Source organism: Phocoena phocoena, chromosome 14, assembly GCF_963924675.1.
Source record: "Phocoena phocoena chromosome 14, mPhoPho1.1, whole genome shotgun sequence".
Taxonomy (NCBI): Eukaryota; Metazoa; Chordata; class Mammalia; order Artiodactyla; family Phocoenidae; genus Phocoena; species Phocoena phocoena.
The window spans coordinates 13,319,928-13,338,081 of NC_089232.1; the positions used below are offsets into that span (position 1 = coordinate 13,319,928).

The 18,154-nt window shown below is 44.5% G+C and overlaps 1 protein-coding gene across 1 annotated transcript in view; it reads right to left on the reverse strand.

Annotated features, from left to right (window-relative positions):
- The window catches only part of RMND5A (required for meiotic nuclear division 5 homolog A), a 54,684-nt gene extending 40,729 nt beyond the window's left edge, over positions 1–13,955 (reverse strand). Inside the window, exon 1 of the mRNA XM_065891210.1 lies at positions 13,528–13,955. Within this exon, the coding sequence (XP_065747282.1) occupies positions 13,528–13,669 (142 nt within the window). The 5' untranslated portion in view covers positions 13,670–13,955. The remainder of the gene's footprint in view (positions 1–13,527) is intronic.
- Positions 13,956–18,154: the final 4,199 nt, after the last annotated feature.

An 18,154-nucleotide genomic window follows, 5' to 3' on the forward strand; every position in this document is an offset into this window, starting at 1 on the left:
ACAGCGAGCAGCTAAACGTGAAAGGTTGGCAGCTGAGAGGGCGTTGGTTCACGGTGTTGGTAATGCCAGAGCCTCCAGTGCTGGGCTTGAAATTGAGACTGTGTAATACACGATCTATTATTTTTCCGTTCATTCAGTAAATAGTTATTGAATGCCTGATAAGTGCTGGTTGCCATGCTAAACGTTTACAACAAAATTGAGAGGAGGCACTGAGATTTCCCCTATATACGTTGCCCCTGTACATGTACAGTTTAATGGCTCATTTCTTTTTATTTAGTCCACCGTCTGGACATAAGCACACTTTGCTTATCCATACACCTACTGAACAACCTATCTTCGTTGTTTCCAAGTTCTGGCAATTATGAATAAAGCTGCTATAAACATCCATGTGCAGGTTTTTGTGTGGACCTAAGTTTCAACTCCTTTGGGTAAATACCAAGGAGCCCTGATTGCCGCACCTTACGGTAAGAGTAATGTTCAGTTTTGTAAGAAACCACCAAACTGTCCTCCAAAGTGGCTGTACCAGAAAAGTACTTTTTTTTTTAAGGTCACTTTTATTATTAGACTTGATTCAACAGGCAAAATAACTAGCATGTCAGTAAGAGACTTTAAATCCAAACAAAGAACCAACACACATGGTTGGTCTAAGTTAAAGATAATTTTTCTTTCAGTGCAATAGAACAGTACCTTTTATAAACAAATCTTGAGCACGATATTCTCAGAAATTGGAATAGGCGTGGTCTCCTCCAAAATCAGACATCTGCCAAACTAAATTAAACATATTTGAGTTAACTCCTAAATTGTTTTTATAGAGCCCAGCTAAGACTTCAAGCTCTGCCCGCCTTCAGCTTCACTGCCTAGCCATTTCAGGATTTATGTCCATTAGTTTCACGGAAACTGGAAATTAGAAAAATATTTGTTTGCATAGCTTCCTGTACTTCTCTATCAGGGTTTCACACTACATTGTAAATATTTATTTGTCTATCACCCCCACGAAATTACCTGAAGGTAGAAAATATGAGTGTTTAATCTCTAGCGTTTAGCATGGCAACCAGCACATATCAGGCATTCAATAACTATTGACTGAATGAACAGAAAAATAACAGATCGTGTATTACACAGGCTCAATTTCAAGCCCAGCACTGGAGACTCTGGCACTACCAACACTGTGAACCAACGCCCTCTCAGCTGCCAACCTTTCACGTTTAGCTGCTCGCTGCTCCTCTGCTCTCTCCCAGGATGCTTAAGTTGTACTACTCCCAAGAGCATTGCACCCTAAATTTTCCAAACACCAAATAAATACACCAATCAATACACACACCAATTTTCAAATAAAACACATTCACAAAGTAGAGTCCCCCCAGTTATAAGTTCCTTCTCTTTTCCAAATAACGACACCCCCCAAAAAGTACCCTTAAACATGTAGGTGAAGACTTGGAATAAGAACTCACAGGCTTGTGTTTTGAGCCACAGTTTCCTTGTTTGTAAAAGAAAATTATCCCAAAGCTTGCCAAAGAAATGAAATACTTCTCAACTTTAGTACATAATGTGTTCCTATAAAAGTGTACCCAGGGGCTTCCCTGGTGGCGCATTGGTTGAGAGTCCGCCTGCCGATGCTGGGGACACGGGTTCGTGCCCCGGTCCGGGAAGATCCCACATGCCGCGGAGCGGCTGGGCCCGTGAGCCATGGCCGCTGAGCCTGCGCGTCCGGAGCCTGTGCTCCGCAACGGGAGAGGCCACAACAGTGAGAGGCCCGCGTACAGAAAAAAAAAAAAAAAAGGGTATTTGGTTCCCACAAAGCAAAAAATTATAAAATTCCTAATTTAACTTGGTTTTACAAATAACTTTTAATACAGTTTGATCATTTTGCTCATATATTTGTTCCATTATTTTCCTTCATTACTAATCACATGGCTTAAAACAGCCATGTGAACAACTTTGTGACATGATTTACTCATCATTTTGGGCCACCTAATACAAGCAAGACAATGTTATCATTAAGACTGAAAACCAAGTTTGCATCCCTACTCAGCGTTTGCATTTTCAATTTTGTTTGCCACTTATTTTTATGGGAGCCCAGGGGAAAAAAACCACAAAAAATTACACCCACACAGTTAAGAAAGTGTTGTTAAAAACTGAACAGCTGGTTGGTAGGTAGCTCTACAAATGCCATCAGTTGATATGTCTGCTCATCAGTAGATAATGAAAAGTTCTAATTTGGTCCATAAAAGGCAGTTTAGAGGTATCAACTACACCACAAAGTACATGCTGCCTAAGAGTCAAACGCGTGAGAGATGAGACTCATGATAACGGAGACCACTCTATAAAAGACGGTGAGGCACAACACAGAAAGGTATTGCTATGATGACGACTGTTAACATTTCCCAAAAAGCTGAGAACCTCACCACCTAGGATTAGGACATTTTGGGAGAAATAAATAAGACTGCCCAGAAATCACTAAGACTCTACTTAACGTTTTTATGAATATTGTGGAGGCAGGAAAAAATTTAAATATCCACGTTTATAAATAAAACATATATGGCACTTGAGCTCTTCTGAGTTATTAAAAGTTAACTCCGGGCTTCCCTGGTGGCGCAGTGGTTGAGAGTCCGCCTGCCGATGCAGGGGACGCGGGTTCGTGCCCCGGTCCGGGAAGATCCCACATGCCGCGGAGCGGCTGGGCCCGTGAGCCATGGCTGCTGAGCCTGCGCGTCCGGAGCCTGTGCTCCGCAAAGGGAGAGGCCACAGCAGTGAGAGGCCCGCGTACCGCAAAAAAAAAAAAAAAAAAAAAAAAAAAGTTAACTCCACTTTCATAAAATGGACAGAGATTTTAAATTTGGAATTAAGGGGAAAGCAAAATGGCACACAAGTTTTAATACAGATAAACAGAAAGAAATCCATTTACTAAACATAATCCTAACTGTACCTAAATGAAAACTCAGACCTCACAGAACTATACTCCAGAATTCATTCTAGATTAGTTCCTTTAAAAAATAATTAAAGAGGGGCTTCCCTGCCGGCGCAGTGGTTAAGAATCCGCCTGCCAATGCAGGGGACACAAGTTCGAGCCCTGGTCCGGGAAGATCCCACATGCCGCGGAGCAATTAAGCCCGTGCGCCACAACTACTGAACCTGCACTCTAGCCCGTGAGCCACAACTACTGAGCCCGCATTCCACAACTACTGAAGCCCGCACACCTAGGGCCCATGCTCCACAACAAGAGAAGCCACCACAATGAGAAGCACGTGCACTACAACGAAGAGTAGCCCCTGCTCGCCGCAACTAGAGAAAGCCTGCGCGCAGCAACGAAGATCCAACACAGCCAAAAACAAATAAATTTATTTTTTTTAAAAAAGGGGAGGGAGAAATCACAACATTAAGAGTCAATGAACATTTGAGTGCTGAATGTTGTCAGCAGCGTTGAGGGTACGGATTAAGTGTCCTATACAGATTAAGCAATTTAAGATAGGAAGGAATTCCCTGGCGGTCCAGTGGTTAGGACTTGGCACTTTCACTGCTGGGGCCCGGGTTCGATCCCTGGTCAGGGAACTAAGATCCCAAAAGCCCAAACCGAGCCAAACCAAATTAAAATAAAATGAAATATTATCTCAGTAAGCATGACTAACAACAAAAAAGCTTAAAAAGAAAAAAAGAAATTTAGGATGGGAATAAAAGGAGATAAAGGATAAGAGTCCAAGACTGATTCTAAAGAAGTTGTTGACAAGGTGAACATGGATGTGCTTGCAAGATATTAAAACAGAAAAACTTGAAACTCTAAAAGGTAAGGCTGGTATTAAAAATAATAATAAAAGGGCTACTTCATCCTGTGAGTAGCAAACCAAACTGTGGCCTACTGACGTTCTGAGCTTCTTATGAGCTACCTCAGCACCTAGAACACAGCAGCTGCTCATCAGAGATTTACTCAGAGGAAAAGGAAAAGGCACAAAGAGAAAACACTCATTTTTTTTTTTCTAGAGGCAGTACATCCTGAAAACAAAACAAACTTTTTGGTATATGTAATGTACAAATGTACTGGCAAATGTACAAAGTAAAGTATAGTATTTGTTGGTCAACCTCTGACCTTTCTGAACAGAAAGGTAGATTCACAGATAGGTGTTCTGATCCACTGCACCAAATCACAGCCTAGTGGGCTGCAAAACCAACCACGAGAGAAAACAGAAACACAAACATTTATCTTTGAGAGCTAAGCGACATGGTACAGACTAACAGCGCTCCTGGAGCAGAGAGCAAGTCCAACATGACGGGCACAAGTTTGAAAGGTGACGCTCTACAGTAGCCTGTGAGGCAAGAACTACCCAGAGAAGAGGAGGAAGATGCAGGCACAAGTTTTTCAATGTCTGCGAGATATTTTTAGAGAGCCTGTTCGCTCCGTTCAAATTAGAAATATAGAGAATTAATCTCTAGACATCTATTTATCTCTGAAATGAATAGGTGAACCAGATAGGGCTTCTTTTAGCATTTGAATGTGGGTTTCACATTTAAAAATCAAACCCAAATTTCTACCTTCCCCTCTCCTAAACTTCCCATTTTCCTCCTGGTTCTATAATTGTCTACCTGTCATTCATGCTCAGACCTTAGATTAACCTTTGATTTTTTCCAGCCCTTCTCTCCTACTCTGCACCAAGTCCTGGTAACTCCTTCCCTCAGGAGAGCCCACGCATGGGTCTCCATCTCTACCACCACTACCCCAAAACAGGTGCCTATTTCATCAGATCGAGGTTGACAATAAACCTTAACTAGACTTCTTGCCTCTAGTCAAACCTCACTCCCAACTCCGATCAACTTAAATGCTAACTGGTCTCAGATCATGTCCCTGTCCCTTCCCTGTTCAAAATGCACCTCCCTCCCCTGCCCCAAGTCATTCAGTATCTTCCCAGTCTACCGCCTTCCCTGATAGCCATGACCCTATAAAACCTGATTCCAATTTAATTTTCATTCTTTTTACTCTTATCTCCCCACTCTGGTCCTTCACTGTTCCCAGGACGCCTCTTGTACTCTCACTCCTCCACACCTTTGTTCTCGCCAACCTCCTCTCCTGGCACCCCGCCCTATATTCCCACTCTCCACATTCAGTCTGTTACTGAAACTTCCAACAGGTTAGAAGAGTCTGTCCCTGTCTCAAACCCTACCCTATTGTTGGTACCATTCAATCAGCATTTGGCCTATCCTCTACACGTGGCCTTGCATTGTAAAAACATACTGGGCTCATCTCCCCAGCTACTCAGGAAGTTCTTACAGCATGATGAGGACGGTTGCTTGTCCTCTGTAACTTCCACAAGATCTAGCCTAGTTCCACATATACCTGGTGATTAATAACTACTGATCAAGTGCTCTACAGTTCAACTGAAAGAGCCCACCTCCAAGCAGCTCCTTCTAAGGGGTCCTCTCTTCCCACTTCTCTGAATTGCTAGTATTTATACCAAGCAGAAACACTTACCTATTATAGTGTACTGTGCTATGGCCATGGTTTTTTCCCCTCTCAAATGTAAAAGTCTGGCCTCATTATCCAAATACAGCTCCTTGAAGACCCTGCTTTGTATAGCTTTTGAATATTCCTTATAGCAGCAGTCCCTAACCTTTCTGGCACCAGGGACCAGTTCCGTGGAAGACAATTTTTGCACGGACCGGGGGGTGGGGTTGGTTTCGGGATGATTCAAGCGCATTACATTTATTGTGTACTTTATTTCTGTTATTATTACTTTGTAATATATAATGAAATAATTATACGACTCACCACAATGCAGAATCAGTGGGACCCATGAGCTTGTTTTCCTGCAACGAGATGGTCCCATCTGGGGGTGATGCAGACAGTGACACCCCAAGTGTGTTGCTTACGTCCAGTCTACTCCATAAGATGCACCTTAATTGTCACTTGCCACTCACTGATAGGGTTTTGATGTGAGTCTGCAAGCAGTTGATTTATTGTGGTCTCTGTGCAGTCAGACCTCTCTGCTAATGATAACCTGTGTCTGCAGCCGCTCCCCAGCGCTAGCATCACCGCCTCAGCCCCACCTCAGATCACCAGGCATCAGATTCTCATAAGGAGCCCGCAGCCTAGATCCCTCGCATGCACTGTTCACAGTAGGGTTTGAGCTGCTGTGAGAATCTAATGTCTGATGATTGGACGTGGAGCTGAGGCAGTGATGTCGGTGATGGGGAGCGGCTGTAAATACAGATGAAGCTTCGATCGCTGGCCCGCCACTTACCTCCTGCTGTGCAGCCCGGTTCCTAACCAGCTACGTCCTGGCCCAGGGCTTGGGGACCTCTGCCTTACAGTGTTAGGCAGACCACTGGATATGGAATGGTAGTTAACAAACACCAGTAATAAAGACATCTGAATGGTCAGAGTGTCTCAGTTAAAACACTGCTTAAAGTTACAGACCTTAAAAATAACAAGTAGGGGCTTCTCTGGTGGCGCAGTGGTTGAGAGTCCGCCTGCCGATGCAGGGGACACGGGTTCGTGCCCTGGTTCGGGAAGATCCCATGTGCCGCGGAGCGGCTGGGCCCGTGAGCCATGGCCGCTGAGCCTGCGCGTCCGGAGCCTGTGCTCCGCAACGGGAGAGGCCAGGACAGTGAGAGGCCCGCGTACCGCAAAACAAACAAGCAACAACAAAAGAACGAGTAAACCTTGTTTTACAGATTTCAAAGCCAGTTCATATCATCTATTTAATTCCCATAACTCCGTAATATAACTTACCAGTCTACTGAAGAGGAAAGAGGCTATGCGAGATTGTAGAGCCAGTGAAGTGGTAGAACAAGGACTCAAAATCCAGATCTCCTGAGCTCAAGGACAGACAAAGCTTTATGTTCTTCTCCACAAGCACAGGCTCATCCTCTTACCTCCTGAACTAGCCTCCACCGTCCTGGAGGACTGAGGCCATGTATACAATGTTTCTTTTTAAAGAAGTCTCTCTTTATCTCCTCCCAAATGTCTTCATACACCAATACTAAGATATTAAGTCTATATGGATTCCACAGATACAACAAACTCATCAAAGGTAACACACTGTGCCCAGGCCTCTTAAGTGGAGAAAGACTTGGCAACATAAGCCTTATGGACTCCCTGAACAATGTTCCCAAATAAGATGAAAGCTTATTTCTAAAAGCCTCAAGTTCTGCCAGAGATTCTAGTCTCTGTTCTTTGAGGCGTTAGACGGCACGTAATCTAAGAGGAAGGCCAGACGAAATGCCCTGTTGAGAGCATCACCTCCCTGGTGTCTATCAACTTCTGGGAGTTACATGTACACAACTCAGGGCCAGGGCCCCCCCCCCCAACAGTTCTCCTCTCAACTGCATTTTGGGGTCATTTTCAAAGATTTTACAGATCAAGAAGCCGGGCCCAAAATAAAAACAAGACAGTTTTAATATCCCAAGTGAATAGTAGTTTGCCTAAAACACCACTCTCACTATTCAAACTACTAAGATTAAGACATGAAAACAATGGAAATTTCTCTACTAACTCTAGTATGACAGTATCACAGAAGTGTTGGCAAGTTTCTCCCTCACCGATGTTATTAACCAGAGTTAGAAACTACTTAAGAGATAAGATAACCCTAGGAAAATTATACCAATCATTAAAGCAATTTCAAATAAGTTCCCAAAGGTAACATGAATTGAGTTGTATTCTCTAGTCTACAGATGAAGTCATACCAGCAACTCAGTATTTGAATTATATGAACATTATAGTTAGGAGCCAAGGCAAAAGCTGAGAAATAAAGAAACCATCTCAAAGAACACTGTTATCAAATATAACTTGTAGCCGCTCAACTATCACAGACGTCTATCACTTCTGTCTGGGTGTGCAAGTCTTCCTTTCTAGAACTCTCTCCTCTGAGCAACAGTGGATCACATGGCCATACATCTGACATTTGCTAAGCACAGCCCAAGGTGGCTAATGGACTCCACCCACCAGGCCCAGTTACTGATTCTGGAAAAGCTTATGACCTGAACCAAGACAATAAAGATATCCCCTGGTAATTTTGTTGCAAATACAGAAAACAGGCATATTCCTGTATCTGGGATCACAAGCAGTACAAGGATGACATGAGTCCACTGGCCATCTTTACTTCCATGTGGAAAAAGCTCTGCTGAGAATGAAGCCAACCATGGAAAGCACAGCTGAGAGAGGAAGAGACCAAAATCAGTCCTCACAACACCCTCTGTGCCCCTGGAGCCGCTGACCTAACCTCAGCCTTTTTAGTTATGAGTCAACAAATTCCATCTTAATTAAAACTATTCGGCCACTTGCAACCAAAAGGATCCTGAGTAATATACTAAATGAGTATGGTGCCAAAGGACAAAGGAATATCTCCTAAATGAGCCTGAAAAGGAATGGGTGACAGTTAAATCTGCTTCTAAACCCAACTGAAAACACCAACACTAACCTATTATTATTATTCTCACCATATATAAAATAGGCCCAAGTAGCTTGGTGACTGGTCTATTCTCTTCCTTGAGTATTTGAACAATGGCTATTCTTAATCCACGCAAACTTTTCTGACCTACTTATCTGCTACCTTCCAGACTAGATGTTCAACGTAGATGTCAAATTTTATTCAATTCAGAACTTTAAAGGCATTATTCTCTCAGGAGTGTCTTGTCTAGCAAAAAGTTTGATTAACAAATGGAAGACCAAGCTACATAGTCTACTTGAAGTACACCAAAGAATAAAGGTGAATAAAAAGACAAAGCACCAGTCCACCAAACCCTGATCCTTTCACAATTCATTCAACACAGTACACTCAACACTGGTAGGCTCTGAAAAGCAGAGAATTTACATATATAAATAAACATACTTTTCAATATGTATGTAGTATATACAACCCAAATTCTAGAATGCAAAGTTATGCCTAACATGCGACCATGGACCTCTGGTTTTTGTCTACTGACACAATACCACAAAAATTAGTTTAAAACATGATCATCTATTTTGTTTTTTCTTTCATGTTGAATTGCCTACTTCTCATTTGTCACCCTCAAATTTAAAAAAAAAAGGAAGCAATTCTGCAGGTAGTAACTAAATTCTCTTTGATTCACCAAAGAGATAAATAAAGATAGAGGATCATACTTTAAAAGATTTTTTGTGTGTGTGGTACGCGGGCCTCTCACTGTTGTGGCCTCTCCCGTTGAGGAGCACAGGCTCCGGACGCGCAGGCTCAGTGGCCATGGCTCACGGGCCCAGCCGCTCTGCAGCATGTGGGATCTTCCCGGACCGGGGCACGAACCCGTGTCCCCTGCATCGGCAGGTGGACTCTCAACCACGGCGCCACCAGGGAAGCCCTAAAACAGTTTTATTACTAAGCGTCAGACCACACACACACACACACACACACACACACACACACACACACACACGGAGTTTTAGATGATAATATGTATTGATCACACCCACAAATGAAATTGTCTTTACAAACTTGCAAATTGAGATAATACTAAGCCTAAATCACAGTAAGTAGAACCACAGGTCCAATGCCTCAAAGAAAAAATAAACAGTGATAAATTATCATTTCCCTGAATCCTCTTAAAATTTTTTCTGGAAACTAGCATCTCTGGCTGTGAAGTGGTCCAAGAATAAGAAAGACTGAGATGGAGATTTTTTTACTGGGTATCCTTTTTTATCATTTGAATTTATACAATTTACATGTATTATCTACTCAAAATAAATACAATTTTAAATTTAGAAAATTCCTTGAGAATCACTTTCAGAAACTATATTAGAACTCCCTTTAATAACAGCCTAAAAATAATAATTTTTTAAAATACTGTACATCCTTTACACTTACAAAGATTATAATTTTTTCAGGTATACCACATACATGTCATAAAGCCGTCACCCAATTGTTTCAGCCTAATTTTCTATCACGAAATATGAATTTAGAGTATCAGCAATACATGATATATAGTTCTTTTATGTTCTCCCTTTCACCACAGAAGTACAATGAGAAACAAAATATAAATATACTTGCCAAAAAAATATAATAAATAATCACAAGTCAAATCACCAAAATGTATCTATACCATTTATCTGTTCATCAAGGGCTGTCCAAAGTGTGGTTCCAATACCACTGATGTGAATGGTGACTTTAGTTGTATGTGAAATAATATTTTAATAGTTACAAATTTATTTTTAATACGTAGTTGATTATACCTAACACACCAAATCTATGATTTCACAAATATCACTGCCTAAAATGAGGACAGATCTACTTAAGTGAAATTGTGAATCCATTTGAAAAATAAGAGTGCACATTTGTGAGGGAAGTTTGAGAAGAACCAGCACATCATCCAAATGAGATCAAGGGCACTCTGTGAACAATCGCCGAACAGCATCAACGGCATCAACTATACTGATCCTTAAATTAGACCGAACTTCACACTCACAGGGAAACTCTCATTGAAGAGCTGATACAACTAAATGACAACAGTGCTCTCCTCTTCCCTCAGAGTTGAGGAAATGCCACATGGGGCAGTTTAGAGCAAATGAGAGATCTTAGGGCAGGCCAGGCAAGCACCCTTTGGGCAGTGTTTTCGATCTGGAATCAGAGTGGTGAGAGTGGACCTGGGTTGTCAATGGGCTTACAAATTAAACTCCACTGATGTTTGATCAGTTTCTACCACAAACCATCCTAACTGTCCTCACTTGGTATAGCTGTCCGCTCACAACTTTAGGAAAAAGAAATTTAAACATAAGAAAGTGTAATTCAGCCTCCAAAACTGACCTGATCCCCTGACCCTCGCTAATGGACACTTCTAAATCAGGCAGTCACTCACCAACAGTATGATGCAAACTAGGGGATCTATGAAGTCCAAGATTCTACTTTATTCATACCACATTCTTACAAGAATATCACCACAAATGAGCCCAGAGAATGAGATCCAAAGCCCTAATGGAGGGTCCCAATTGGAGCCCCTCCCTCAGGTCACCAGAGGCCACCAGATCACTTGCCCAGACAGGTACATTCAGAGCCTTGTAAACTTCCCTTTAAACTTGAAAATGGAGTTCCAAATTCAGATTTCAGTCGATATAACTTTGAGAAGGGTATATCTAAGATTCAATGTAATACCCTGCAGAGAACTTTAGAAATTATCTGCTTTGAAAAATACCATAACCCAGATAGCAAAGCATGATGTCTGTTGTTTTTATATGTAAGAACACCATAAGAAAGTAGACTTTATTTTGAAAACTAGACCTGGCACTTGTGGTACTTATTTTTCTTTCATGTTTTATAGCTGCCTTTAGTCACTTAATCCTATTACTAAAGAATTTTTTAAAAATCAAAGAGATTATTAATTTAAGACTGCAACTTGGTAGACAAGAAGGTTAAAAAATAGGAGGCTGAAGAGGGAACACACACAATTCACCACATCAGACTCTATGAATAGCACAGCAAACTCTGTGGCTAATACCCCGTTGACCATAAGTTCCTTGAAAAGATCCCAAGCAAAGAGGTCTAAAACACATTCCTGCTTCAGCAAGTTCTCAAAATTATTTTATCCATCTGGGATGGGCCCCAAATCCCCTAATATGAGGCTCACAATCACATTTCCCTTCAATTAATATGCCCTCTGTCTTCTCATGGAAGAAAGGGATTTTACTTTCCATCTTCTGCCTCTCAAGCTCTGCCTATCCAAGCCCTCAATCTCTGACCTGGTCCCCAAAAATGAAATGTTCCTTCCACCGCTCCAAGTCTGCACCCTGCACCCACTCCTTCCCTTTCTGTCTTTAACAAAACAAAGATCTCCTCTGCAGTTGAAGGCAGAGGGGGCACACCTTCAGCCCCATTACTTAAGCAGCCCCTCACCCCTCAATCTGCATTATTTTTCTTAACTCCCAGTCACCTAGTTTATTTTAACAATTCTATGAAACTGCAAGCAAAGAGGGTCACTGACTCCCAATAGTAAATACCAGTTGACCAACCTCTCTTTTTCTAAGCCTGTCCTTTCTGTTTCTGGGGGCACCTCCTGGCCCTCTGCTCTTCAACAGGAGTTCAAGCCTGTGGTTAGATCCTAGAGTCTTTTTTCCCTGCAGCCTAAGTAATCTCCTTCACTCTCCTCTGTAGGAATGACACCAGGAAACCATCTTAAACCTTACTTTCCTCCTAAACTCCATCTATACATCTTCAGCCACCAGTAGACATTATGCCCTTAGCTACCTTCATTGGCCTTTCAAGGCCAACTTTGTCCAAAACCAAGTTCACCAGAGCCTTGCCAGGAGTCCCACCCCACTCCACCTCTCCTTCCCCATCACAGGCAGCCATCTAGTCTGCTCATTTTTCCATATTCATATCCCAAGTCCTACCCCCACTATGGTCTCTGGTTTGCTTCTTCCCCAGAGTTCAAACGTGACTGCCGGTGTCCACGATGAGATGTTGCTGTTAAGACTCCCTCATCATGGATGAGCACTAACTCTCAACTGAAAGCAGTCTGGGAAAGGAAGGTGTACAAGAAGGAAGGAGAGGTGGAGAGAAGCTCGGCTATTGCCACTGTCCTCAATCGCACCTACCACAGTATCGACATCACCCCAGCTACCAACCTCCCTTGTCAGAAACTTCTGTTCAGCCTCTGAGTTGAGAAGACCTCCCAACCTCTTCAATAAATCCATTAAATAAAGTCCTTTATTTCTTGCTCAGAAGGAATCAACACTATGGATATTTTAATCTAAGGATACCAGACCTTTAACAAAACCAAAACCCAAAACCCTTCCCAACCAGCTTCCACAAGTTAACTCTGGCAACGTATCTGCCCCCAGGGCCCAGGGCAATAATAATATAGGGGAAACACCTTCTAGACAAAATCTGTTTTCTGAAAGGAAATCAAGTAAAAACTTGACCAGGTAACGCAACTAACTAACAACTTATGTTACAATCTGTTTCCGGAGAGTTGCCTCTGTCTCTTCGCAGGCTACGTTAGGAGAGCTGAACAGTTTGATTTAGCCAGTTTCCTAGGAATCGTGTCGGTGCCGCTGCGGAGTTGAAGAAAAGCTACTTCTACACAGAGTCAAATTATGGACTTGCAGGAGCGGCTGTTCCGTTAATCCACAGCTAAGAATAACACTCGAGTTTCTAATTTAAGAAAAAAAGGAAAAAAAAGAGAAGAATGGCGAGGAAAGTCCCCGGGCTAAGTGTTCGGAGCAGGGGAGGAGGGGGCTCGCTGCACTGACCCTCTCATGGCCCAGATCCTTGGGCCCAAGGCAATTGACGAGGAGCGCCCACCCCGGGAGTGTAGCAGTTTGCAGGTGCGAAGGACCGGCCCCCATCCCCGTTTAACCAGGGCTGGAGCCCGTGGCTCCGGAATGGGTTTCCGGGTGGGTTCGCGCTGACTCGTAATTAACAACGAGGACGGGGCAGGTTCAAGACAAATCGGGCGAGAGAAGGAGAAAAAGTCACAGGGGCCTGGTGGGTCTCCGCGCCCCGGGGAAGGCGGGACCGGGCACCCTCCTAGCCCGCCGGGGCCTGAGGGACGCGGGCGGGTGGGCCCGGCCCCGCGCGCCCACCCGAGCCGCCCTACCGTGGCTCTGCAGGATCTCGTGCTTGAGGCCGCCCGTGTAGTCGATGAGCTCCTCCAGGCCGCGCTCGCACAGCTGCCCGTAGCCTGAGAACTTGTGCAGCACCTTCTCCAGCTCGCGCTCCACCGTCACGCACTGATCCATCCCGGAGGCGGCGGCGGCGGCGTTCGGCTCCCCGGTGCCCGGGTGTCCGCAGCCGTTCGGCCCGGGCCCGGCCGAGGCCGCGTCCTGCTCCTCGTCCCCCAGGCGGGCGGCGCGGGCGGCCGAGGCGGCGGACGCGCTAGCCCCGGCGCCGGGGAACCCCGGCGAAGCCCGTGCCCGCCTGCCCCATGGCGCCCCGACCCCGGCGCGTCGCCGCTGCTCCCGCTCGCTGGTCCCACCCGGCCCCGCGCCCCCGATCCCCGCGTTCGGCTGCCAGCCTAGGCGCCGCCGATTGTTTTTGTTTTCACGGGAACCGACCGATGACCTGGTTCTCCCGGGCGGCACCAAGCGCCGCCGACCCGAGGGGAGCTAGAGAAGGAGGAGGAGGAGGAGGCGCGGGCCGTACCAAGCGCACCCTCGAGGGGGGTACAACCCGGCGAGCGCGGGCGGAGGAACGCGATGAGCGTCCGCTTGCGCCGCCGCTCTAAAGCTGTGGGCCGTACCACGCGGGAGGCGTGCAAGGGAGCGGGAGAGGGTGGAGCAAGGACCCAATTGGTCCGAAGAGCTAAATAGGGAACTTTGGAGACAGCCCCAGAGATTCGAGAGCGCTACAACTACGCGCTCCGTAAACAAGAGGGTGGAAACCGTACCGAACCACACCGCCCAGAAACGGGGAAAACGAACCAATGGGCGCCGGGAATACGTAAGGAACAAACGTTCTCCAATCCCTGGCCGAGGCGTAACCCTTCAGCCAATCCGAGACTAGGGGCCAAACCAATAGACTCGCTGTTGGAGGGGGTGACTTGGAGAGCATCCCGGTAAGCAAGTCGTTTCTGGAAAGCCAAGAGGGAAAACAAGGCAGAAATAAAAAGGTCTGTTTCCCGTAGGACTTCGCTCTAGCCCTGACTTATTTCATTTCCCCATCACTCCTGGGGGTACTGTCGTTCCGAAGTTTTGGAAGACGGACTTTCCGCCCCGGAGGAAAAATCAAGCCTGGCCAGGAGTGGTGGGTGGTGCTGCAGGCGAGGGTCGCTAAGGAGAATGAAAGGCGGGGGTGATTCTGGGGCGGGAGAGGGGGGCTGTTTGCTGGCCGGGCGCGGTCCACGGTGCTGTCTCGACTCTTGCGACACCGGAAGGTCACACGCCTCACACCTCCACCCCCGCAGGCCTCGGCCCTTTGGCCCCTAGGCCTGGAGCCTCTCCTGACCGATTGCCTCACTCCGCGTGTAATGCGGGCAGCTTCGCGGAATGCAAATTCGCGTCGGAGATCCTGACGGCCTGGCCCCTGCCTCTTCGGCGCCTTACTCCTTTGAATCGGATGGAGTAACCCCCTTTGCGTAAATCCTTTCCTTAGCTTGCCGTGGCGCCTCCAACCTTGGCCTATACCTGCTTGCCCACTAAGCTGCAGCTGCACGAGGAGCCAAGCTGGTTCTTGCTTCAGGGCCTCTGTCCTTAGCTTTTCTTTGGCCTTGGAAAGCTCTTCCACCTTGTCATCCCCCTTGTCATTAGCTCACTTGTCCCACAGAGGGTCCTCCACTGACCACACTAATGTATCTTCTACCCTCCCGCAGTCCCTCCTCCATTGGATATAATAAGCTATATCATTTATTATAATAACTATTATACTACCAGTTTTATTCTTTTCGCTCTACTTATTAAAATCTGAAATGATCGGATTAAATTATTCGTTTACTATTCTGTCTGCACCTCTTCAATAAAGTTCCACGAAGGCAGCCCCCTGGCCCGTCTTTTCTGTGCCTGGAACAGTGCCTGGCAACATAGTATGAAATCTTTTTTTTTTTTTTTAATTAAGGTAAAACCTCTTTGAGCCTCAATTTCCTTTTTTTATAATTTGGAAATAATCAGAATTAATAACACTTCACATCATTGTTAGGAAAAGTGAGTGAGATAATTTGTGTAAACACCCAGAAGCACATGATAACCACATGATAAATAGTGATGGTGGTTGTTACTATTGTTGGCAGTGCCCAGGAGTAAATCTGAGATGGCAGTTTAAAGTCATGGAACATGTTGGTCTAGCACCCAATCCTGTAATTTATTTCTTGGTAATTCTCAAGGGCAGCCCCAACTGTTGCTGTTACATATCTTCTTTCTCTTCCCCACCTAACCTGATTTCCTTTCTCCTTTCTTGGCAGGTGGCCCTGATTCCAGCTTCACTGAGAAAGTGAAAAACATCCAACTCCAGCACCCTCTGCCATTCTTCTCAAAGTATGTCTACCTGTAGCATCCATTTTGTTAACTGTTGTCAAATACCTAAAGGAAGAAGAGTCCCTTCTCCCTTCCTAAGCTGCCAGCTGACCTAGGGACGTGGGGGAAACCTTCATGTAACCCTCCTCAAGCTGTTTCCCTTTTCCTCTGAGTCCTTCCATGGCCAAACTGCCCAAAAAAATCCTCTGCACTTGTTTCTCCAAGGATTTCCTTGATAAGCTCAGTCACCCTTTTCTCACTCTTTTTTTCCTTGACCTCCGGAATGGGTTTCTGGGTGGGTTCGCACCATCACTATTTATCATGCAACACATGAAAATTGTGACTCACCATCACTTTTAAAATTCTTCCTTCACCTTCAGGGCATTGCCATGGTATGGTTCAGTCACCCCTTCTCCCTTGCTGGCTCTTCTTTCTCATTTAGTCACCTGTGTGGATGAGCATTCGTCCCAGGTTCTATCCTCAACCTTCTCTTTTCCCTTTACCTGCTATACTGTGAGAACGCATTAAACTTGCCCCTCTCCAGCCTTGATGTGTCTCATAAACCAGCTTCACATTCCCCCCAACTAGCAAGACATCATCATCCAGAAGACTCGTTACCTCCAGTCAACATGTCAGAAACAGAATCCGTATTTCCCTTCTACAACAGACTTCCCTCCTCTTGACTCCTCAGTTTTTGTCAGCATTACCTTAACTCTCCCATGTTCCTCTGCCACTTCACCATCCTCATCATTAACTTACCTCTAGGATTCTTGAAAACCTTTTCCCCATCAGATTTCTTGACTCCACTAACCTGTTTCCATTGCCAACTACATCCTTCTCAAGATCCGTCTACTAAGTCAGCTGCTTTCAGTCACCCCAGAATTATTGGTGCTTCCCAGGATTTTGTCCTCATCAGTATCCCTAAGGATAAAGATTGTCTCACTCCCTTTTCCATTCACCCTCCACATGTTCTGTTGAGTCTAACTTCCTAATGTCTTAAATGAGGCTTTTTCGTTTCTACATCCTTCACCTTCCTTAGTACTTTTGACATGTTTCCAAGGTTATAATTCCTTCTCTTACCTGCCTTTATCTCTTACCTCTACAGTCCCACCAGGTGAATCTTCATTCCCCTCAAAAGGTTGTTATAAGAATTAAATCAGACCAAAAAACAGAGAATTAAATCAGACAATCCATGTGAGGCACTCAATATAATAATGCCTGGCATATGGTAAGAGCTATTATTATCCACTGAACAGAAGTAATCACGACTCCCCATTACTGGCAGCTTCAAATCCTAATTCTCAGCTGCATGGTCTCCCCAGCATAGTGACACATCACAATCCCCCATCCAAACACTGGGCACTTTCACACTTTCAAGGTGAATTGAATACAGCTTCTTCATGCTTTTTCTTCTTCTAGAATGCTTTTCTTTATTCTCAGCTACTCAGATCCTCCCCTTTCTTCAAGTAACAGGACAATTCCTATTACTATTGATACCTTTCACTATTGATACCTTTCACTATTGATACCTTTTTCCAGATCTTGGTCTACCACTCCCCAATATGGTGGTCATCAGCCATATGTAGCTATTTAAAATTTTAATTAAAAAAATTTTAAATTCATTTTCTCAGTTGTACTAACCACATTTCAACTACTCAGTAACCACACATGGCTAGTAGCTACTGTCTTAATCAGCACAGTATGAACATTTTCATTGCTGTAGAAAGTTCAGTTGAACCGTACTGATCTAGACCATGACCATAGTAAAGTTACCAGCCACTCCTTTAACTGCTGGAGGACTTCGCTGTTCAGTCATTTCATGCTTAAATGCATACTGCCCCTGTATTTTTAGTTAACTTTTCCAATGTGTTCCTTTTTTTCTCAACTAGATTGTTAGCACCTAGGTCAGGGCTGACTTTTCTTTCCTCTCCTATGATTTAATCAACACAGAAAAAGTGCTCTAGGTATTTGTTAAAGGAAAGAAAATAAACAAGAGAAGAGGTCTCAAATTTAACCAAGGAGAGAAAAATAGTAATTTTAAGGGCAGAGATCTTTATGTTCTCTCCTTACTTTGTATTGGCCCTTCCTACCCAGTGCACAATTGCTTTAAGCCTAAACCTTGATTTCTCAGAGAAGGGTCTGTAGAAGCAACAACCGAAAAAGTCCATTTTCAGAACAACTGCAAAATTATTTTTCTATGATTGCATTTTTACCACACAACAAAAAATAATTCACTCACACACGAACACCAACCAGCCAACAAACAAAAACCCCATCCAG